A 25200-nucleotide genomic window follows, 5' to 3' on the forward strand; every position below is an offset into this window, starting at 1 on the left:
ATCAAACCATGAATTTTAAGAACCAGAATCTGAATGGTGAGTTGGTCAACTGTGCTAGAAGAGGATTTTTATAACTTTTTCATATCTATTGAAATACAGACTATTTGCTTTACCAATTCAGGGAACTTCTGGGTTAAAAAAAAAAAATTATCCTTAAGAACATTTGTAAGGAAACACTTGTTCTATAATCATGGAACGGTACTAGAAAGTCCAAAGAATGCTTACAAGCCTTTTGAGTAAATGTACTTGTTTTTCTTTTTAGGGGCACTGCAATTGCCGGCATTGTTTTTGGAATAGTATTTATCATGGGGGTCATTGCTGGGATTGCCATATGCATCTGCATGTGCATGAAGAACCACAGGGCGACCCGCGTGGGTATCCTCAGGACAACTCACATCAACACCGTCTCTTCCTATCCTGGTGAGCTAAACTGTTGACTCTTGAAGGCTCAGATTTGTTAGTTATCCTCTGCTCCTCAGAGAGAAGGAAACATTCTAGATGGTCACTAAAAGCACCTCCAATTTCATAGAGTATTTCTAGGTACATATAGATTGAAGTTCCAGCTGAATCAAGATTATTTAGATCCAGGTAATAGAATCCATTTCTTTTTTGAAGATATTCATATTTTCAATGTTTGTTTCATTGACTACAATTGCCAGTCAGCCAGAATTAAGATAAATAGGCAATTCACACCCACTGTGTCTACCTGCCAGTGAGTACTGACAAGTAATTATAAAGTATAATGTATGTCTCAATAAACTGGCATTTGATCCAATAGATATATATGTCTTGAGAAAAAGTATTGACGACAATTTTCATATATCTTCATTACGTCAAGAGAACAACTTTAAACATGATATTGAAATTCTCAACAGGCCAGGCACAGTGGCTCACGCCTGTAATCCCAGCACTTTGGTAGGCCAAGGTGGTTGGATCACTTCAGGGCAAGGGTTCATGACTAGCCTGGCCAACTTGGAGAAACTCAGTCTCCACTAAAACTACAAAAGAAAAAAAAAAAGTTCAACAAAGAGCACGGGTAATATATTAATAATTTGACAAATATTTACTGAGAATATGCTAGAAGTTCCACATATAAAAATATATTGAGTACTTCTGACTTCATAAACAAAATATTGCATTTTGCATTAAAGGATTTCAGTAATGCTTTCTAAGTCAATCTGTGCATGTACAATTTGACGTATAAAAGGCACGCAAGTTCTAAATTTAACACACCCTGAGGAAGTTAATTTCCTATCCACACTCATGTCTTTTCTTTCTTTGTCTCTACAGGAAAAGAACAGAGTACCTTCTACATGTAACTGTGCTTTGTATTTGTATTAATTTCCTGTACTGTCCTTCCTCTGTCAACTTTTTTTTCCTAGATCATCTTCAACTTGAGGGAGCAAATTTCAGATCAATATGAGTATGATAATTCCTCCTGTTCCTCTTTTGTCAGTTCTTGTTCTATAATATTTTCATACTGGAGTACCTGATGGCTCAGTCTTTTCTTTTCTTCCATACTGTATCGACACTTACCTCTTTGCTTGGATTGAGTATCACAACCTCAGGGTAGTAAGTGCCATTTATATGCTAATACCTCCCAAAGTTATGTATCTCCAGTCCAAACCAAGTCATTTTATCCCAGTGCCTATCGAACATCTCCATTTGAGTGTCTCATAAATATCCCAAATTTGACATGTCTAAACTTGGATTTCTGATCCAAGTTTTGGATTTCTCCCCAAATCCCTCTCCACTCACAGCCTTTACCATTTCACTTGATGGTATCTCTATCCTTCTAGTTGCTCAGACCAGAAACCATGCACTCTACCAGGAAAACTTCTTGGCTCTACCTTCAAAATACAGTATTTTGACTACTTCTCACAGTGAGAAGTAGATGTTGCTACTCCCCCAGTTGGAGAACTTCCTCAGCTCTCACTTCCTTTACTCTAATAACATCCTGGCTGCTCTCCCAGCATCCACCCTTTGCCCCCTGGGGTCTATTGTCAACCCAGTAGCCAGAGTGAACCTTTTAAAGTAGATGTCAGATCGTATTACTCCTGTGCTCAAAATCTTCCAGTGGTTCCCCATTTCCCGCAGAGGAGGCACTAAAGCATGTGGTTCTTCATTTTATCCAATGTAAAAGGCAGATTCTTTACTGAGGCCTTCAAGGTACTGCATGAATTGACTGCTCTTTTTATTTCCTAGGCCTCCTTTTTTTCTACTGTCTCCCTGGCTACTTTGCCTCCAGTCACATTTTTTCCCTTGCTGTTCCATGAACTCACAAGGCCACACTCCCACCATAGGGCTTTGCCTAGAATACTGATTTCCTCACTTCTTTGAAGTCTTTAATCAAAGGTCACCTCCTGAATGAAGTCTGCCCTGATCACCTTATTTAGGATTGTAATGCGTCCCTCCTGACAGCATCCCAATTCTCTTTGTGCTGCTCTGCTTTTTATCCAGAGTGCTTTTAATCTTCTAAGATATTGTATAGTTTAGCTAATCATTATGTTGACTGTTTATCGTTCATCTCCTCTTCCTAGAATATGAACTCCATGAGGCAGAGATCTTGGTCTATTTTGTTCAACACTCTATTCCAAGCATGTAAGATCAGGCCTGGCACATAATGGACACTCAGCTGAATGAATGATGAACACAACTCATGAAAAGACCTGATTTAATCATATATCAGTATCCTAGGGAATTGACTTTAAGTTTCACCCTGGGATGTACTCACTACAAAAGCAACGTGCAATTTCAAGTATTCCCAACTTGCAAGAATATTGATAGGGTTACTGTAAAGATGTTGGAATATAAGGGAAAAAATAGATGGAATTATTTTTATTATTATTTATACCTGTCAATTTTTCCCTTGGTCTACCCATTACCCAAGAGAAAAACAAAAGAAAGTCAAGTAAAGACATCAATTGTAGAGAAGATACAAAGAATTGCTTTGCAGATAACGTTCTAGATACTCATTAGCTTGATCAAAAAAGTTTAATTGAAAGTAATGTTTAAATATTTGTATAAAATGTTTAATATTTTATTTTACCTTTCTGTAAGTTCAAATTTTGAATAAAGTTAGAAGATACTAAATGTCACTATAGTAATGTAAGGTCACATGTTTTCTTGGGTTTGAAATTTCACTTAGCAGATGGAAACATGTTTTTTAAACTTTATAGTAGCATCATTTATACTTCCACATCACAGGAATATGTTGCATTTTTATTAAATGCATTCTTCTCAGAACTGAATAATGGAAGAAACATAATGAACCTCATGCTGAAAACATTTTTACGGCCAAAAAGACTAGGTCTTCAAAACATAATGTGCATGATTACATCTCATTTCCTTCTCAAAGTCGCTAATGAAGCTTTTGCTTAAAGGTTTAGGAAGCAACACATAATAGTATTGAATATTTTTCAAATCTTTTATCTGTGGAAACACAAAATGCTTTTATCCACACTAATTAATTAACCCTACGATAATTGAGATAACAACCCAACTTATTGTATAGTCCTACAGCCCACAGGTCAGATAAATGCAGAGAGCATAATTTAGCAAAGGTGAAAGTGTACAGTGGGGAGCCCTAAGGTGAACATGATTACTCTACACGAGGTGAAAGCAGTGTCATTCAGCTGTCATCCCTGACTCTATGTTGGACAGTGACCTTCCAAAAGTTTTTCATTCTTGCCATATTGGGTAGAATGAACAGATGTCCTCTTTAATTGCAATTATTTTTTAAATTGATAAGAATTTTCAAGTTTTCCATTTCAACTACTTTTCAGAACTTCAGTGTAAACAATGGAAAGTGATCATAGTAACCTTTGTCTTACAGCAGGTTTGGGATCTACACATCTGAAAGAAAATGATACAGTAAAACTGTAACAAAAGGCTTGGCAAAGATATAAAAGTCAAACGCTAACAAAAGGAAAGCAAGAGATTCAGTGCCATCAAGAAAATTGAGATTTGAGGTATATTACTGAGTCCTCTGAAGACGATAGACGATAGGTAGATAGATATAGGTAGGTAGGTAGATGATAGATAGATAGATACATAGATAGACAGACAGACAGATGATAGATAGGATAGGCAAACAATTGGGGAGGGGAATGGGGCTCTCCCTAACAGAAGAATGTCAAAGAATAAATGTAGAAGGGAGTTATAGAATTGAAAAAAATTATTTTAAAACCATCATAAAGAAAGAGTTAGTCCAAAATCATCAACAGATGCTAAATCTAGAGGAGAATGTGCTGAGAAGGATATTTGCAGGTCTTAAAGTGTCCACCAGATTTCTTGTCAGTTATCAGGTGAAAAATAGTAACTTTACAGTTACTAAAGGACAGATGAAGATCATGCACCTTTGAGTGTGTTACTCTGAGGACAACACAATTTCATATATGTAGGTTCCACCTGGAAGATCACAGCCTAAATCTCAGCATGAGAAAATATCTGATAAACCCAAGTTGAGGAACATTCAATAAAACAACTGGCCTGTAGTCTTCCAAGTCTCTTGGAAATACTTCATTAAGAAATAAGTACCCCATTTGCATCACTGATTTCACACATGACACAAACCTTATTAGTATGTGCAATGACATGAGAAGAATTTCGAGTACTCATCAGACCTTTTTAGAGATCACAAGTTCATGTTCATACTAAAGAAAACTTCAGTGTTTGTACTGAATATTAAAAACAACCTTCATGTGATGTGTAACTTCTTTACACATCAAAAATGCATACTGGAAAGATTCTTTATAATAATATTGTGACTATGAAAATGGCTTCACCTTGAAGACACTGGAATGAAACAAAATGGATACATTAATGTGGTCAAGTCTTCGCCCAGGCAAACGTTTTTAGTACAAATCAGAGAATTCAAACATGAACTGAGAAAACCTTCTTTGATGTCATATTAACTATGGCTACAGAATTAATGCTGCAGACAAAATGTATGAGTATATTATATGATGAAGTAGAACTAGCAAGTACAAAATTTTGCTATAAAATGGGTAGAGAAAACTGAGATGGACATTAAGTCAAGAGGGTTTTTTTTGTTTTGTTTTTTGTTTGTTTGTTTCTTATTGAGAAGTCTAGATGGTAGTGACTTGTATTTTGCAAGTACACTGATGGTAAAGATAAAGGAGGAAACTGATGAATACAGAAGATAGAAGGGATTGTTGAAAATCAGCGTCCTTAAGTCTGAGGAAGAAAGGCATTCATTACACAAGTAGAGGGGCTAGCCTTTGATGGGATCAGAGACAATTCATTATGTACAGCGCGATCAGAGACACTTTATCACGTACAGCATATGTAAGGCAGTAAGTACATAAACACAGTTTCAATGAGTTGTAGATTTGGTGGTCAAAGGATGTTCTCTTTTGCTCGTGCCAATTTTCTCAGTGAAATAAGAAGCAAGTCTTCTGCTGAGAGTGAAGAAAACTGAGGAGGTATTTGAGGTTAAGAAGAAAACAAAAAAGCCTGAAACGGGAATCTCAGAAAATGAAGAGTATAAGATGCCCAAAGAAATGTATAGCTTCCGAGCAAGGGCAAAGGCCACAACACTTATGAAAATGGTCATTTACTCAAAGTGAAATCATTCAGCATGATTGTGCATTTTTCTCTAGTCACATTAAGCTCCTAGCTCTTGATCCAGGATAACCAAAGTGTTGGGTTTAATAAGGGTTGGGGTTCTTCCAGGCAATGGAGAAAGAGGTAAGAACATTGACAATAGGTGCAAAAGAGTAATTTTAGTGATGGCCCATAAATCAGTGATGAATAACAAAGGACACCATGACAGGAAAGAGGTGACATCAGTTTGAATTCCTTTAAAATTGCCATTAGTAAATTGCAAATGCAGGTGAGGTCCAAGACGTGGTGGAATGAGTATTCTAGAAAGATACTAAAGGGTGCTGGTCAGATTTATTAATTAACATTTATGAAATAGCACTGTTATTGCCAACAACAAGGGTGAAGAGATTTTGAAGGAAAAATAGTCAAGGGACTTGAGAGGCAGGGCTAGGTGGATGTTGAAATCACAAGAATGATAAGAGAAGTTGTGGAGGAAAGAGAGACCATAGGCCAGATGTTAAGTCTTCAGTGAATGAAGGTTTGGGGAAGGGCAGACCACAGATATTGATAACAAGAAGTAGTATGAGATTGCCCCAGCTACTACTGAGGCTAAGGCAGGAAGATCTCAAGTTTGATCCTGGCTTGGGCAAAATAGCAAGGCACCTACTCCATCCAAAAAAGAAAAGGCATGGTATATGCTTCTCTTTTCATGGCATATGTACTACAAAAAAGCACATGGCAGACTGGGCATGGTGGATCACGCCCGTAATCCCAGCACTTTGGGAGGCCGAGCTGGGTGGATCATGAGATCAGGAGTTCGAGACCAGCCTGACCAACATGGTGAAACCCCGTCTCTACTAAAAACACAAAAATTAGCCAGGCATGGTGGCAGGTGCCTATAGTCCCAGCTACTCGGCAGGCTGAGGCAGGAAAATCACTTGAACCCGGGAGGCGGAGGTTGCAGTGAGCCAAGATCATGCCATTGCACTCCGGCCTGGGCAACACAGCGATACTCCATCAAAAACAAAAAACAAAACAAAAAAAAAAACATGGCTTGTATGCTACAAAATGTTTTAAAGAGTTAAGAATAAATAATAGTTTGAAAAGTGGCTATGAAGATTATGAACAGCCTGAGCACCTCCTGGCCCTATAGGTGGTAGGATGTGGGAGAAAAAGAATAGCTCTGCTTTGGTAGTGCTGCTGAGGAAGCCATCCTCTCCTGGAAAATCAGATTTTAATTAGAGTAAAAAGGTGATGTGAATGTTCCTTTCCACTTCCTGAGTTAACCGTCTCATGCATCTTCTTTCATCTCAAAACTCAAAAATCCCCTCAGCCTTCTCACTCTCAGCAGATGATTTCTCAGCAGATCTAATTTCTCAAGAAAACAGACAGGGTCAGAAGAGAACTCTCATTCTGAAAGCCGGAGTTGCACAGTGGAGACAGTGAAAGAGGGTGAGGTGACAGATTGTGCTCCACTGAGCACAGTGAAGCGGGTGGGGAACGTCTGGAAAAGTAATAAATCAATGTGCAAAGCCTTCCAGAATTAAAGGTCTGCAATAAGGAAACCTGTCTTTCTCATGATGACAGAGGGATGTGAGGCTTGATGGAATTTGTCTTGATGCTATCTGAGTGGAAGGGGAACAATAGGTTATACTATATCTTTGCATATTAGGCCATTGTAGAGGATAAATGGGCAGTATTGAGTTTATGTGGCTGGGGATGGGGGTAACGGAGGTCTTGCCAGGAGCTGTGTGGGCCTTTATTTAAACCCTCTGTTCTGGGTGGGGTTAGGAAAGTTTTGAGTAGTGGGCTTTGGGGGAGAGTAGATGAGAAGGTTTACAATAAGAAATTGTCTTTAAATATAAGGCATGAGATTCATCAGTTCTACCAGGTATTAAAACTATTTAAAATCAGTAATAATTAAACTGAGGTGTGTCTGGTACAAAAAGATATACCTTGGTCATTGGAACAGAATAGGTAGTTTAGAATTATATATACTCTAAAGGAGACATAGCCAAAGGATGTAAAATGTGAGGATTATTTAATAAGCCACATTTAGATCATTTGGCTTAAACAAAATTTAAATCTTAGAAAATATAAACTTTGATGCAAAAATATGCCAAATAAAATAACAGATGTAGAGAAGTATTAAATATATAAATTCAAATAGGTAAACTCAGAAACAGGATAGTTAAGTATCAACTATCTGAAAAAGACTAATTTTTAAACTTGGAAACAACACAGAAGAGATGTTTTAAATGAATAACCATATGTTTTGTTATGCATAGGTTTTAAACTTCAGAATGTCAGTAAGGTAAAAATTATATAATAAACCATTTTGACGAAGGGTTTTTATTAAAAGATATAATTTTGTGTATTTTTTAATATCTTACTTATATCTTCATTGAAATTAAGATCATCATTTAGAAACTATCACCAGTCCAGACCAACAGCACAAAATTCATTCAATATGAGTAAAACAGTGTCAGACCTAGCTATTAGCAAAGAAATTATCAAGTAAATAAAGACCTAAATTTTTCACTTAATTTACTAAAATATTAAATGGTAATATACTTGTATACCCTTACAAGTTGAAACAATTCTTTTTGAAAGTAGTTTTATAATGTGTTCTAAGCAATAAAATGTATGTGTTATTTAAGCCAGCTAATTAATTTCTGGAATTTTATTCTTAAAAAAATCAAAATAATAAAAAAGTCTATGTGTAAGGAGATATTCATCACTACATTAATTATAATAAAAAATTAACCTCAAAATAGTGAATGGTGGATGGAATAACTTCTAAGGAAGCCATTAATAAAGCTTATGAAGAATATGCAGCAGAATGAAAAGACTTATAATACAAAGTATATATAATATATAATATATATTATATATAATATATAATAAAAAGTATAGACCATGCTCTGTGACTGCAAGGATGCAACTACACACAAATGACTAAGAGACAGTATACAGAGATATTGTTTGTTAAATTGGGGTGACAAAATTATGGATGATTTTCTTCTGCTTCCAAATTTTCTGAAATAATTGTGAAGCGTTTGGGTAACACCATGCATCTTCCCACCACATTAGCTTTAGAAATATTGGACTGAGTGGATAGAAAACATTACATTTCTTCTCCGAATTTCATGGCATTGCTAAATGTTTTAAATACTGTAGACAGCTATATCAGACATTGAGGATAAATGGCCTATTTGCCCTACTTAAGTAGGAGATTAGAATATTGGTTATGAAAAGATTTCAAAAGCACCATATCTCCAGCTGCATCCATATAACTTGTAAGTATGATTTGAGCTGTAAAAAAAGAACAAAACCTCTTAGGATTAATCAGGAATTCTAAAATTGATACTTTGAAAAGTTTACTTCCAGCAAAACTTTATTATGTGCAAGAAAGAATGATAATACAGCCAACAGTTATACAAATATTATTTCAAACGTCTTCCAGTGGCTATTAGAAAAGATGTGCCATGTTTATTTCTTGGTGGGTAGTCCTCAAAATACCACTTTTTAATATTACGTCAGAACTTTATCGAAGTTCAAAGATTATATGAATGAAAGACCACTGTCATATCTTAGATTTTCATGTTCAACATGCAGCTGCGTAAACCATAGGGATTCTTGCTGAAATGTCCTCCAGCAGTTTTTATGCAGATGGCAGAATATAAACGCTTTGTTAGAGATGCATAAACACATGCCATGGCTTCATGACAGGGAATGATGTAGAGTCAATCTGCAGAATCAGTTGCTGTGTGCTCCTCAAGTGGGAGGCAGGGAAAAGCTTTGGCAGAAAAGCAGCATAGAACCACATGCTTATATGAAACGGTGCAAAGGGTTTCCTGCTGCAACTTCCTATTTTCCATGGAGGCTGCAGTGTTTCATTCTTGGCTTGGATGAAGTTTACTATAAATCTCTTTGTCTCAGTGGTCCTAGATATAATGAAGCTGAGGAGTGGGTATAATGCAGAGGGAATGTGTATTTAGACTCCACAGGACTTACTCCATTTTGTTGCAGGAAACAGAGCTTGGAGTAGCCCAGCCTCCAAGGGTCTGAGGGAGCATTGGGGAAACTATATGTATGCATCCTTGCTGATTTCTTTACAGAGCTATGTTCTCGGCTGAACACCCTCAGCCTGCCCAGCCCACTAGAGACTTGCAAGACTTTTGCTCCACAAAGGAGTGCTTAGGGAACATCCCACTCAGTTCTGTGGTTCCATCTTCCTCTTCTCTTCAGTGGCTCAATTCTGCTTCCTCACATCCTCCAAGTACAGGGCAATCAGTAAGTGGTTCAAATCATCAAGCTCTTGGTAAAGATAGGCAAACTAAAAAGATCCAGAAGAAAATTGTATTAATCCATTCTCACACTGCTATGAAGACATACCTGAGTCTGGGTAATTTATGGAGAAAAGTGGTTTAACTGACTCACAGTACCACTGGCTGTACAGAAAGCATGGCTGGCAAGTCCTCAGGAAATTTGCAATCATGGCGGAAGGTGAAGGGGAAGCAAGCACATCTTCACGTGGCCAGGAGAAGAGAGAAAGAAGGGGGAAGTGCTACACACTTTGAAACAACCAGATCTTGTAAAAACTCACTCACTATCCTGAGAACAGCAAGGGGGAAATCTACCCCCATGATCCAGTCATCTGCCACCAAGTCCTTCCCCCAACACTGGGAATTACAATTTGACATGACATTTGGGTGGGGACACAGAGCCAAACCATATCAAAAACATAGTTTTTGTCAGCATATCAGTGGAAGCGCTATGTATGTCTATGTCTGTTTATCAGAACACTGTCAAATTCTTATTGGAAAGAGTACAAATTAAGGTTCATGCAAAAGCAATTGCAGTTTTTGCAATTACTTTGACAGCAAAAACTGCAATTACTTTTGCATCAACCTAATAGAAGACATTTAGAAAAGTTTGTTGAAATGTTGTCTGTTCTTTTCTGCCATTCTAATATTAAAAGCTTGCCCACTTATTTGCATTATTATGACACTGGTCTTGTGATTTGGGTTACATTCACAGTAGGCAATTAAGGCATGTCCGTTTCCAAGCAGAATCAGGATCCTGAGGATGATTCAACTACTGGCAATTCATCAGATTAGTTGCTGAGGGAGTTGCTCAGATGTTGCAAATGATTCAGTTCTTGGAAGCACAGATAAATTTCAGCTCAAGGAGTACTTCTCTTTCAACACTAGAGAAAGGAACTGAGACCACTACAAAATAGACATTTATGCATAGTCATAAAGTGTATTAAAAGGTTGAACAGAGGATACTAGAGGCTGAGAATGGTAGGAAAAAGGGATGGATAGGGAGAAATTTGTTAAGGAATATAATATTACAGCTAGATAGGAGGAATAAGTTCCAGAGTTCTATACCACTGGATGACTACAGTCAATAATAATATAGTTTCAAATGGGTAGAAGAAAGATGCTAAATGTTCCCAGCAAAAAGAAATGATAACTGTTTGAGACGATGGGTATACCAGTTACCCTGATCTAATTATCATACATTATACATAGCAAAACATCACTATTTACCCCATGAATATGTACAATTATTATGTGTCAATTCAAAAAATAAAATAATTTAAAATTTAAAAACTTTTTAAAAACACTGACGTATGGTACAGTAAAAAGTTAAGAAAAATTTTCAAGTAAGATGCAGAAAATTAAATTATTCATCTTTATTTCCTAACCTATTTGTCCTCCTTTTTTGTCTTCTTCTTCATATTTCTGCAATGGCTCCACTCCCCTCCAATTATAGGAGTCCTGAACTGGGTACCCAATACCTCAACCCCTTCTTTCACTTTCTCCCCTTTCTCCACACACCCAGTCATCATCTAAAGACTTGGTTGCTCCAGGACTGTTAGGATGTTTTTCCCCTCACTGTCATGAGTCCCTTATCATCCCTCACATACACCATTACATTGTTGCAGCTTTGCTTTGATCTACCTCTCCCTCTGTCAACTGCTGAGTGGTCTTCCCAAAGCATATTCACTACCATGTTCAAAGAATCTCTGATAACTACATGTTACACATTCTACATTGCATTCAGAGCCCACCATGGTGATACAACTAGACTCCTCATTGTCTTTTCCCATTCTCCCTTTCATGCATGTTTTGCTTGAGCTGAAGGGCTCTCCCGCTTCAGTGCTTTTGGTCAACCTGAATTGTCCCTCAGCTTCTCTTTCTGCCCCTTCAGCATCATATTTTCAAGAAACTTTCTCTAAACAACCAATTCTTAACACTTTGACCCATGATACCACATTTTAGAGCACTTACCCTTTCATACATATGTGGTCTCGACCTAATAAAACTAAGATTTTTGCAGCCACAATTTATGTCCCTTCCCAAAGTGTCTAGCCCAGTGGCTTCAACACAGTAGAAATGCAAATATTTGCTAACTTCCTGATGTTCTCTTCCCCTTCTTTTTCAGCAGCACCACCTCCCTATGGTTACGACCATGAGATGGAATACTGTGCAGACTTGCCTCCTCCATACTCCCCCACCCCACAGGGCTCAGCACAGCGTTCTCCACCCCCTCCTTATCCTGGAAACCCAAGGAAATAATCTGTCTCCCAGAACAGAACATGTGCCAATGGGTGATCTTGCCTGGAATAAAATGCCTCTACTCAGAAACAGGCAGGAAAGAATTGCTCCAAGGAATACTTTTTGGGGTCAGATAATATGTCAGGTGGAGTATCCCTGCTAGGAGATACAGGGTTTCTACCCTGCTCAAAGCTGACCCCATCTGGAGTATTAATGTTTGGTTCTATGGAACCACATTTCAAGAGATCCGCTGATCCACCTAAGCACATTCAGAGAAGAGTAATGTAATTGACAAAATATCTGATAATCATGTTGTTTAAGGCCAAGGTGAAGGAAGTTTCAGTATTGATCCTCGAAAAAAGAAGATCTAAGTAGGATGGGAGAACGATTTGGCCTACACAAGGAAGCAACTTTATTCTACTTAGCTTTAAAAGTCAGAACTAGAATTGTTCATTCTTTCATTCATCAATAAATGTATTTTAAGTGCCTAAGAGCTTCTATGTGCCTAGCACTGTTTGAGGTCCTGGTGGAAGTTATAGGATGGGTGCTCTGGTTTTAGTACAAGAAAGAGTAACGACTAGATTGCTTTGTGAGGCTCTTGGTAGAGACATGCTCCAGAAGGGATAACAAAATCAAATAGTAGATGGGTCCATTGGGCCTCAAAAATTCTGCTCGTGTTTTAGGTGGATGTGAAGTGAATTTCTATGTGTTCAATAGTGAATACAACAGAAAGAGTTGGATCTTATTTATTTAATTACGGAGTTAAAACAAGACCAAAAAGACTCAACAACCACTTGAAGCCAAGAACTCTTCAACGTCAGCTACTACCACCTAAACATCATCTGACTGTATAGTGGATCAGAATAAAGGTTATTCCAACTGTGGGGAGAAAACAAAATTGTATCAATTTCCACAGGTAGCAGATACATCACTTCTGAGTAAAAGATGAGAAATCAAACATTCCCACAGGATTTCAGGTCAGGGAGCAAAAATCTCAGAACTTGACCATGAAGATACACAACAGGCTTGCAAAAAGAAGGAAGAGTGGGAAATGAAGTTCAGATTCCCTTCTGCGGAAATCTTTGAAACTATTATTTTTTTCTTTTTGTAAAATTTTGATAATCTATTCTCTTAAAAAAGTTAGTAACAAAATTAAGATACTGACATCAAACTGTTGCCTTTTGCCAAAATGCAAATTTTATGAAGTGCCTACCTTTATATGTATAATAAATAATTCTAATGTGCTGTATTTTGCTCTGAGTGACCTTAACATTTTATATTTTTATATGAGTTGTTTCAGGTATTTATAAAAATTGTATATTGAACATTGGAAATAGATGATTAGATTTTTGTGTCATTTTACGATTAAATCTAAAATGTTTAATCCAATATCATCATCAAAATTCAGTGAAATCCCAAAAAGTGCCAAGAATTTTGCTGAATTAAGGAATCAAATGAAGCATTTTAAGGTTTAAGTTATAGTACTTATACTTGCAGATAAGAAACTTACTACATCGTTATAAGTAGTATATATGACTTTCAAATATCTATATTAGAAAGATATTGATCTGACTGAAATATAATCTACCTGCCAGTAAGGTCCAAAGGCTGAATTTGTTTTGAATGACTTCCTTGATTTTTAAGCACTGATTATTTTCTTATACATGAGGATGCGAAGCATTCAGGAGTTTCAGCCTGTTCCAGTGAGGGGCTCCCCGACTTACATAAAGTTTTCAGCACAATTTTAATAGTACCTATGCTTTAATTTATTTTTCTTCTGCATGTGGTCAGACCCAATTACACTGCAGCTATGACTCTCAAAGTGCCAGGGTCCCTGTGATGATTCTGAGAATGCTGAATACAAATATACCATATATTCTTTAAGAAAAATAGAAAGGAAAGACCAGCAGAAATAGTTTTATCATCTTCACCATCAATAAACATTTATTGCATACCTCCTACGTTCTGCAAATTTTCCCCAAATAGAAGCCAGTTCAGTCCACACCATCTCTCTTCTTTGAGTTGTTTATGGCCTCCCATAAGGCATTTTACAAACCCATAAGCCTACAATAGATGAGTATTTTTACTATTTGTATTAAGTGTCATAATAGCATAAATGTGCACATTACAAGTATAGACTGTTGGAGTTCACTGGTTGTTTTCATAGATGATGATGCTTGGGGAAAAATAGTATAGGATGTGAAAGCTTTGAATTATGGTTATTTAAAAAACTAACATTTGCTGTGGCCAAAGTGTTTACAATAAGCAATAAAATGAAAGAACCTATTATAACGTAGATTATATTTTCATTGTCTTGTGTCCATTTTTTTAACCCTCTATTCCTGTTGACTTTGCCTCATTCTTCTGTACAGGAAACACAGGGCTAGAGCCAGACAGACTTTATGTTGAATCCTGTCTCCTGCCTGAGTGATCTGAAGCAGGCTACTTCATCTCTGAGATTCAACCTTCTGCTCTGGAAAATGTAAACAATATTATCAATCTCATCGCATTCTGCAAAAACTGGATGAATATATACAAAATTCTAAGTATAGTGCCAGGCACACAGAAAGTGTCCAATAAATATCAGCCCAAAATAAATTAACAAAACAACAATACAATGAGAACAACCTCTAGAACTGTATTATCCAACACAACAGTCACCAGCTACATATGGTCATTTAAGTTTAAATTAATTGAAATGAAATTAAATGAAAAATTTACTTCATCTGTCTCACTAACCCCACTGCAAATGCTGCATAGCCTCATGTGGCTAGGGGCTACCTACATTATTGGGTAGTGCTGCTCTAGAGAAATCTATGCAAAAACACAGTGAAATAGCAGGAAGTCATTGAAAAAGAGACCACTCCAATCACCTCCTCCAGGAGAAACTATGGACTTTGTCAGCTAATTGTAATGTCTTTCACTTATCTGTTACTTGCGTGAGAACCATGAGCAGCGAGAGGCTTATCTGACCCTCTCTAGAGCCATGGGCAGGAAAGCTGTTGCAAGAGCTGAAGGGCTGATGATAGGAGACCTTAGACCTGATGTTAGAGCTGGTGAAACAGAGCCGCAGCCTGTTCTCAGAGTCTAATCAATTCTGCAGCTGCCTACCCAGCTTCAGAAGGCAAATTGCCACTACAGGATCATCTGGGGCTACCTACATCTTCCTAAGGTGTAGGCTACCCTTCTGTTTTTTCATAATCTTGTTCCCACAACCAAATGAAGGCAGCACTCATCATACATCCACTCTACTTCCAACTTGTCCTTGTTTAACCAAACTCATTTTGCCAACTTTTGGTTGTAGGTGAGGAAGGGACTGGGACACATAAGACTATATATGAAGCTCATCAAACAGTGGAGCTCTGGGTACTATTGTTTTAATTTTTCACTTAATTAAAATGACCTAACATCGGCATGCCAAAGTCATATGGTCACCTTGTTAATCACCACAGAGGCATCTAAGGACTACTATATTCTCAATCAAAACCTATCTGCAATGCATAGTTTTTATTCTCTGATTTGGGGCCCAAGCTGCATGGGATATGGCTGAACTTGTACAAGGGCAAAACTCTTTGGGTGCAACTGTACTGTGTAGTATGGTTAGTTTAAACAGTGTCAGGACCTCCAGAAAAGGAAAGTGACATGATTAACTATAAAACAACCCACAGGTGATTCTGATTTCCAGCCTAGTTAACCCCACTCAGGCTTCTAACACCCCTCTAATGCAGAGGACAGAACCAAGGCTTCAGAGTAAGGGAGACTTTGGTTCCGCTCTCATCTCTGTCATCTTCTAACTACATGTTCGGAGCCAAATAACATTTCCATAACCTCAGTTTCATCCAAACTATATGAATAACACCATCCTTGCCAGGTGGTTGCAATGATTATTAACAGTATATGAAGAACATCTGTCACAAAGATCCTACCTGGGTTGGTGACTCTGACAGATGCAACTGAATATACATATTCTCTTTCTTTTATGCCCCACTTCCAAGCCTTACCACTTCTATAAACAGGTGCATTCATTATCCATTGCTGTGTGACAAATTAACTCAAAACTTAGTGGCTTGAAACATGTATTATCTCAGTTTCTATGGATCAGGAATCTGAGGGTGGCTTATCTGGGTCTTCTGACTCAGGGACTGTCACAGGCTGCCGTCATCTCAATGTACAACTAAGAAAGTATCTGCTTCCACGCTCACTTCCATGCATGGTCATTGACAGGATTCAGTCCCTCCAAGGCTTTGAGCTAGGGACTTCATTTTCTCACTAGCTATTGGCCAGAAACCACCCTCAATTTCTTGGCATATGGGCCTCTCCATAGGACAACTTTAAATATGTCAACTTGCTCCCCTAGAGCAAGCAATCAAACAAGAACCATGGAGTGGAAGACAGTGCTAGGAAGACAGAAGCCACAGACTTTTGAAATCTAATATTGGAAGTGATATCCATCACTTTTGCCATAATCTGTTCTCTAGAACCAGGACACTAAGTTCATCTCACATAAAAGAGAAGGGAATTACACAAGGACATGGAAAACAAAAGGCAGAGAGCTGTGAGGGCCATCTTAGTAGTGGGTGTACCATAGCAAAGATATTTTATCTTATTCTCCTTAAATTGATTACTTAGAGTTTAGGCAACATAGAAAATAATACCTTCATTCTAACGATAATACACCAACTCAACAGCTGAAAGAATCCAAGGCCATGCTTGACTGCGATCACATTGCTTTCATTTAACTGACAAGAGCAGAATGGAGCTGGCAACATTCAAGGGCTGCATTAACTAGATAAGTGCTACATTCCTAAGAAATATTGAAAAGATATACACAAGGCTTGTGTTTCTCATGAACTTCATTTATGAGCTAGACTAAGGCCCATCGTATCAGGCAGGGAGTGAAGTACAGCACATACCACATACCTTTATGGATGAGTCTTAAAATAGTGCCAGTTCTAACCTTTGTTTCACCTCTGTTCCAAGATATTTAGTCTTCATCAAGAAAATAGTTCCAAGACAAGTTCCCAGATGAGTGTTCAGTGGATCAAGCTACCTAACCTAATCCTGAATGCCTTCCCTAAAAATAACATCCAATCCAAGGAAATATTTGGAACTGTGGGAACATGTGTTAGGAATATTTGCCTTCTCTGGATGCATGAAGGAGAAATTGGTTTTTTAAAAATTTAGACTTTGATTTCTATTCTGCTCTGCTCCCCCTTTTACTTTTCTTTTCTTTTCTTTTTTTTTTTTTTCTTTTTTTAATGGAGTTTTGCTCTTGTTGGTCAGGCTGGAGTGCAATGCCATGATCTCAGCTCACTGCAACCTCCACCTCCCGGGTTCAAGCAATTCTCCTGCCCCAGGCTCCCGAATAGCTGAGATTACAGGCACAAGCCACCACATCCAGCTAATTTTTGTATTTTTAGTGGAGCCAGCGTTTCACCATCTTGGCCAGACTAGTCTCAAACTCCTGACCCTCAGGTGATCCAACTGCCTCGGCCTCCCAAAGTGCTGGGATTACAGGCATGAGTCACCGTGCCCAGCCTCTGTTCTCCTTTTTCTAACCCAGTCATGAATAGCTTTTAAGTGTGTATCACCTGTCATTTATTTTTTAATTGTTGTTTGTTTTTTCTTTAGAGACAGGGTTTCATTCTGTCGCCCAGGCTAGAGTGCAGAGGAATGACATTGGCTCACTGCAGCCTCAACTCCTGGGCTCAAATGATCCTCCCACCTCAGTCTCTCCAGTAGCTGGAAATACTGGTCCGCACCATGAAACCTGGCAAATTTGTTTATTTTTTTGTAAAGACAGGGTCTTGCTATGTTGCTCAGACTGATCTCGAACTTCTGGCCTCAAGCAATCCTCCTGCCTCGGCCTCCCAAAGTGCTGAAATTACAGGTGTAAGCCACCACACCTGGTCCGTACCTGCTATTTCTGAGCGTGAGGAAGAAGCAAGGGAATCATTTTCTGAATCTCGTTTGGTCATGGCTGATAAATGAATAAGATACCTTGCATTGTTTCCATACCCTGCAAGATGAATAATTTTTTCTGACTAAAATCTGAAGAGATCCAAGAGATCTGATTCCCCATTTTTGTACCTTATCAGTTAATGTCTTGATTACCATACATTTTGCATATCATCTTCCCTATTGACCTGAAAGGAACTTGGAAGCCATCCAAAGGGATAAAGCATTCAGAGTTCACCTCCTGCTTTACCTGTGAAATGCATTTGGAGACCACCCTCTGTGTCCCTTGCCACCAGCTGAACGCACAGTGCTAATTCCCTTACCTCCTAGCCTGAGGATAGATAAACCCTCACTTATGCTGCGGAAACCCTCCTCATCTTTCCAGATAAAGAGCTGATATCTGGAGAAGAGGACCCTGGTAAATTTTCCAATCAGAATTAATCATTTCCCACCTCCAGCCATTTTGGTACCTAATCCAATACCTCTCTTGTAGCCTTGTAATAGATTTGTGTAAATGTCTGTCTCCTCCATTAGATTCCAAGCTCTTTGAGAGCCAAGACTGTCCCTTGGGTATTTGGAGTCCTCAGGGAGTACCTACATGATATTTGGGACATGGTAAAAATGATTGAATATATTAAGTAAGCAACTAATATTTGACATGAAGGAATATTAAAATAACTTTAAGAATTAGAGGAAGTGAGTTTATAGAGAGTAACATATTCTAACTGTAGTCCATAATCTAAGGTATGAGTCAGATAACTGAACAAAGGCTGTAGTTTCCTAGTTTTTAATTGATGATACATGTCAGTACAGATAGAGTTAGATCGTGCCTTTAAGTGAAGTATTAACACATGCCCCTTCATGAGAGGAATGTGCTCACTTTGAATGATTCACTTAGTGGGAACAGGACAACATGTCAGTTTGGGAGAGGCACTTTCATAATTCTCAAAATTAAGCTTCTCATTTTTACATAAAAAGAATACCAACCAAATATCAGAAAATAATTTCTTCATGAATTGTATTTCCATAGAATAAATTCTAATGCAATTTAGACTTCAGAAGCAATGTGCAAAGGATACACTAAAGGTATTTTACTAAAATAAGATGCCATAGTTTTCACATTACCATTTCTCCAGGGTATGTTGAAAAACTACTGAATATTCTGAAAAGAAACAAAAACACTAAAATTGGCTGCAAATGGGTTATAAAATTGCATCCAGCTTTTGTGCTATTATCATTTAATATGTATGGAGAGAAATAGTGCATTTATCCACGTTCTGAAAAGTAGTAATACCACTGTAAAAACGTTGATTCTCAATGGAATAGTCCCTAGAAATGTGTTACCTTAAATAATAACAGTAAGTGTGTGTGTGTGTGTGTGTGTGTGCACCAAGCACTGCTCTAAGCAATTTACATTTAATTTACATTTAATCCTCTCAAACCCATGGCATAGGTATTCTTATTATCCCCATTTTGCAGCTTTGGATACTGTAAATATGTCAATTCATAATCTTTAGGCAAATTCTAGTGATAGGCATTGTGCTTTTATTATATTAAAACAATTCTGAAAAACAGGACATTTTTATGCAAACATAATTCTAACTCTTTCTTCCCCTAGGATGAACCTTGCCTAAGAGACTTCTTATTCTCTCATGCAAAGAAAATCTTGGTAGAACCGCTCCCTGTGCTCAGTCCTTCAAATACTGAGAGTGAGCAGTTAAGCTCAGCCTGGGCTCCTGCCTTCTGTGTTACATGCAGAATACAACGATTTCAATGACTAACCCTTTTCTCCTAGTACAGCATAAGCAGCCATAAAGTAGTACTTACCTGAAACTATTGATTTTGCCAAACTCAAATGAATTAATAGAATAATTCGTGCAAACAATTTAGATGAACTCATTATTTAATTTTTATGTGAATTGACCATCATATTGGCACAAGTTCTTTACAATATGTCAGCAGAAATAAAAATGAGGACCACACATCACTTCATTATATAATGATTTTTTGAGCAAATATCTGGCATGACATAAGATATCTAAAAGTGTTGGATGAACAAAAGGTCGAATAGAAACAAAAGGTAAAAAGGTAAGAAGATCATTGACACTAAACCTTTTTTGTACTGTGTACATATCCCCTTTCCCTTTACAAATCCACTCTCCACACCCTCCCCTCTATTTCTGCCCAGGAGTCTACACTACTTGGACTGCATCAAAGACTTCCCTTGACACTTGTGCTCCTGGTTGAATTTGGCCAATGGGGAGGTCATTCAGGAGAGCAGAAGGAAAAAGGAGAGTGAGGATGAAATACTTATTTGAAGTACTTATTTGGATGGTGCCTCTCAAACAAAACTCCAATTCCCATGGGATGCCTTCTCCAAACAGCTATATTTCTTAGCTTCTCTTTGCCCTTTTAGACCCAGGGCTGCCAAGTTTCCGTATTGCTGCTAGTCACGGAGTACTGCACTACTGCTCATAGTTTCACTTCACTCTATCCACGTGAACTCTCTTCAAATGACTCAGTATGGGTGGCCATCTACTTCTTCCCATAGGCCCTGGTTGAGACACTTTCATTCTTTTAAAAATATGTGGATATTTAAAAATATCCAACCAGAAGCACAAGTGTCAAGGGAAGTCCTTGATGCAGTCCAAGCAGTGTAGACTCCTGGGCAGAAATAGAGGGAGGTGTGTGGAGAGTGGATCTGTAAAGAGAAAAGGGATGTGCACATAGTACAAAAAAGGTTTAATGTCAATGGTCAACTTACCTTTTGTTTCTATTCGACATTTTGTTCATCCAACACTTTCAGATATCTTTTAAAAATATTTAAAAATATCTGATATTAAAATATCTTTTAATATCAACTAATATATTAAAATAGACCAGCATCTCTTCTCAACTGTTCTGTGTTTGCATTATGTGTTTATTTGAGAAAGCAAGCAGGAGACCTGGGTTCTAGTCTCAACTCTACCACTAACCAACCTTCAGATGATGAAGACTTCTGCAAGGCCACTGTCTTCTTAAGAACAAAATGGCTAGGTGCAGTAGCTCACACCTGTAATCCCAACATTTTGGGAAGCTGAGCCAAGAGGGTTGCTTGAGGCCATGAGTTAAAGACTAGTCTGGGCAACATAGTGGGATGCTATCTCCACACACACACGAAGTTTGTAACTAGTCAGGTATGGTGGTGAGCAACTATAGCCCTAGCTACTCTGGAGATTGAGGCAGGAAGATTATTTAAGCTCAGGAGTTGGAGGTTGGTCATGAGTTATGATTGCACCCAGACTGTGTCTTTAGAAAAAAAAAAAGATATTTATGCGGCCAACAAACATATGAAAAAAAACTCGTTATCACTGGTCACTGGAGAAATGCAAATCAAAACCACAATGAGATAGCATCTTACATCAGTTAGAATGGCGATCATTAAAAGTCAGGAAACAGCAGATGCTCCTACTGTTGGTGGGAGTATAAATTAGTTCGACCATTGTGGAAGACAGTGTGGCAATTCCTTAAGGATCTACAACCAGAAATACCATTTGAGCCAGCAAGCCCATTACTGGGTATATACCCAGAGGATTATAAATCATTCTACAACAAAGACACATGCACGCATATGTTTATTGCAGCACTATTCACAATAGCAAAGACTTGGAACCAACCCAAATGCCCATCAATGATAGACTGGATGAAAAACATGTGGCACACCATGAAATACTATGCAGTCATAAAAAAAGGATGAGTTCATGTCCTTTGCAGGGACATGGATGAAGCTGGAAACCATCATTCTCAGCAAATGAACACAGGAACAGAAAACCAAACACTGCATGTTCTCACTTATAGTGGGAGTTGCACAATGAGAACACATGGACACAGGGAGGGGAACATCACACACTGGGGTCTGGTGGGGGGTGGGGGGTTATGGGAGGGATAGCGTTAGGAGAAACACGTAATGTAGATGATGGGTTGATGGGTGCAGCAAACCACCATGGCGCATGTATACCTATGTAATAAACCTGCACGTTCTGCACATGTATCCCAGAACTTAAAGTATAATAAAAAATTAAAATTAAAAAAAGAATAAAATGTGCATGGCAGCAGTCAAGGATGAACAAACCAATAAAAAGGAATCATATAGACTCTTAGAGACACCATAGGATATTTTTGTGTAACACTTATTAAGTGAGAAAACAGATACAGAAGAGATGAGAGACTTGTTCAAAGTTACTGCTGATGGGACAGCTTTTTGGTAGCAATCCTTGGATACAGACTCCAGTTGCTTGACACTTCTTTCCACTCTCCTACATATTATTTTTTTAATTTAACAAACACATAGCACTTAATGTGTATCAAGCACTATTTTAAGCTCTTCACAAATGTTACCTCATACAATTATAATGTTATCTGTATTTAACAGGTGAAAAAACTGATTTTTAGAGAGGTTAAGTACCTTCTCCAAGGTCACACATCTAACCATGGCATGCAAAGTTGAGCAGAGAGACCACAGCACCCTTGCTGTTATCCACTGCGCTGTGCCACTTCTCTACACAACTGTTGGTTCAGGTTATTGTTGACATGCTCTTTCCAAACTCAGGGCCTTTGCACATTCTGATTCCTATCTGGAACATAGCTGACTGTTTCTCATTCCTCAGGTATTACTTTTTTTTATTTTTCTTTTTAGAGACACAGTCTCACTCTGTTGCCTAAGCTGGAGGGCAGGGATGCAATAATGACTTACTGCAGCTTCCAACTCTTCAGCTCAAGCAATCCTTTTGCATCAGCCTCTGGAGTAGCTAGGACAATAGGTGCTCAACACCATGGCTAACTAATTTTTTTATTTATTTTTTGTAGAGATGGGATCTCACAATGTTTCCCAGGCTGGTCTCCAACTCCAGGCCCCAAGCGATACCCCTGCCCAGGCCTTCCAAAGTGCTAGGATTACAGACAACAGCCACTATGTAGGCCAGATCACATGTTAAATACCAAACCATGAAATAAGCCTTCTCTGACAACCTGATCTGAGCAGGTCTCTAACAACACCTTGTTCATTTTTCTGCATCAACATTCCCTATACACTGCCTTCGTAGCACTTATCCCAAGATGTAGTTAAATAAATGTGTGTTTACTTCTTTCTGCTCTGTGCCCTTCCTCCACTAGACTGTAAACTCCCTGAGAACAGGGGTAAGTCCGCTCAATGCACGACTCTATACCTAGCACCCACAGTAGGCACTGAATAAGAAGTATATGTTGAATCAGTTATCAAATGTGTTTTATAGAGCTATTATCTACAGTGTAGAATGTAGTTGCACAAATACTCTAATAAGGGCAAAGTTGGATATAAGTCCAAAGTTCTCAAGTTCAAAGTGATTATAAGAAGCAGCTCTCCTCCTCCCCTTCTACCCCTTTTCTGTGCTGGCTTTTTAAATGGGTATGATTCACCACGAGTAATGGTACCATCGCTGTCACCCCAGGGAAAGGGGTTTTTGAAACAGTGCAGTAGGACCCCCGGTGATGCACCATCTAGGGAGATGCTACTGGTATTTAGTACACCACAATAGACAATTGCATTAAAAAAGAATTGTCCTGCCCTAAACTTTTCTCAAGATTTCACTTCCTCAGTTACCTCACTATCAACCCCAAAGAAAAAAAAAAACCTGTAATTACAGAGGGATCATTACTTCTAAAATATTTTGATTATTTAATGATGCTAACATGCCATTAGCAATGAATCACTTAGTTGACTGTGCTGATCTGAGGAGCAGGTGGGTTTAAGAAATGTTCTACTTCAGACACATGAAAAAATGCTCATCATCACTGGCCATCAGAGAAATGCAAATCAAAACCACAGTGAGATACCATCTCACACCAGTTAGAATGGCAATCATTAAAAAGTCAGGAAACAACAGGTGCTGGAGAGGATGTGGAGAAATAGGAACACTTTTACACTGTTGGTGGGATTGTAAACTAGTTCAACCATTATGGAAAACAGTATGGCGATTCCTCAAGGATCTAGAACTAGAAGTGCCATATGACCCAGCCATCCCATTACTGGATATATACCCAAAGGATCACAAATCATGCTGTTATAAAGACACATGCACATGTATGTTTATTGCGGCACTATTCACAATAGCAAAGACTTGGAATCAACCCAAATGTCCATCAGTGACAGACTGGATTAAGAAAATGTGGCAAAGGCGGAGCAAGATGGCCGAATAGGAACAGCTTCAGTCTCCATCTCCCAGTGCGAGCGACACAGAAGACTGGTGATTTCTGCATTTTCAACTGAGGTACTGGGGTGATCTCACTCAGGAGTGCCGGACAATTGGTGCTGGTCAGCTGCTGCAGCCCGACCAGCGAGAGCTGAAGCAGGGCGAGGCATCGCCTCACCTGGGAAGCGCGAGGGGGAAGGGAGTCCCTTTTCCTAGCCAGGGGAACTGAGACACACAACACCTGGAAAATCGGGTAACTCCCACCCCAATACTGCGCTGTAACACCGGCACACCGGAGATTATATCCCACACCTGGCCGGGAGGGTCCCACGCCCACGGAGCCTCCCTCCTTGCTAACACAGCAGTCTGCGGCAATCTAACCGCAAGGCAGCAGCGAGGCTGGGGGAGGGGCGCCCGCCATCGCTGAGGCTTAAGTAGGTAACTAAAGCCGCTGGGAAGCTCGAACTGGGTGGAGCTCACAGCAGCTCAAGGAAACCTGCCTGTCTCTGTAGACTCCGCCTCTGGGGACAGGGCTCAGCTAAAGCAGCAGAGGCCTGTCCAGACGCGAACGACTCTGTCTGACAGCTTTGAAGAGAGCAGTGGATCTCCCAACACGGAGGTTGAGATCTGAGAAGGGGCAGTCTGCCTGCTCAAGTGGGTCACTGACCCCTGAGTAGCCTAACTGGGAGACATCCCCCACTAGGGGCAGTCTGACACCCCACACCTCACAGGGTGGAGTACACCCCTGAGAGGAAGCTTCCAAAGCAAGAATCAGACAGGTGCACTCGCTGTTCAGCAATATTCTATCTTCTGCAAACTCTGCTGCTGATACCCAGGCAAACAGGGTCTGGAGTGGACCTCAAGCAATCTCCAACAGACCTATAGCTGAGGGTCCTGAC

General features: G+C 38.9%; 1 protein-coding gene across 2 annotated transcripts in view; it reads left to right on the top strand.

Moving 5' to 3' along the window:
- Positions 1-14440, top strand: part of CYYR1 (cysteine and tyrosine rich 1) — a 110212-nt gene extending 95772 nt beyond the window's left edge. Inside the window, exons 3-4 of one of the 2 annotated variants that reach the window (XM_023189251.2) lie at positions 263-420; positions 12028-14440. In XM_023189251.2, coding sequence (XP_023045019.1) covers positions 263-420; positions 12028-12158 — 289 coding nt within the window. In that variant the 3' untranslated portion in view covers positions 12159-14440. Of the gene's footprint in view, positions 1-262; positions 421-12024 lie in introns of both variants that reach the window. The other variant, XM_023189242.2, reaches the window with a different exon arrangement.
- The last annotated feature ends 10760 nt before the right edge of the window (positions 14441-25200 follow it).

The sequence above is a fragment of the Piliocolobus tephrosceles genome, chromosome 19 (assembly GCF_002776525.5).
Source record: "Piliocolobus tephrosceles isolate RC106 chromosome 19, ASM277652v3, whole genome shotgun sequence".
Classification (NCBI taxonomy): domain Eukaryota; kingdom Metazoa; phylum Chordata; class Mammalia; order Primates; family Cercopithecidae; genus Piliocolobus; species Piliocolobus tephrosceles.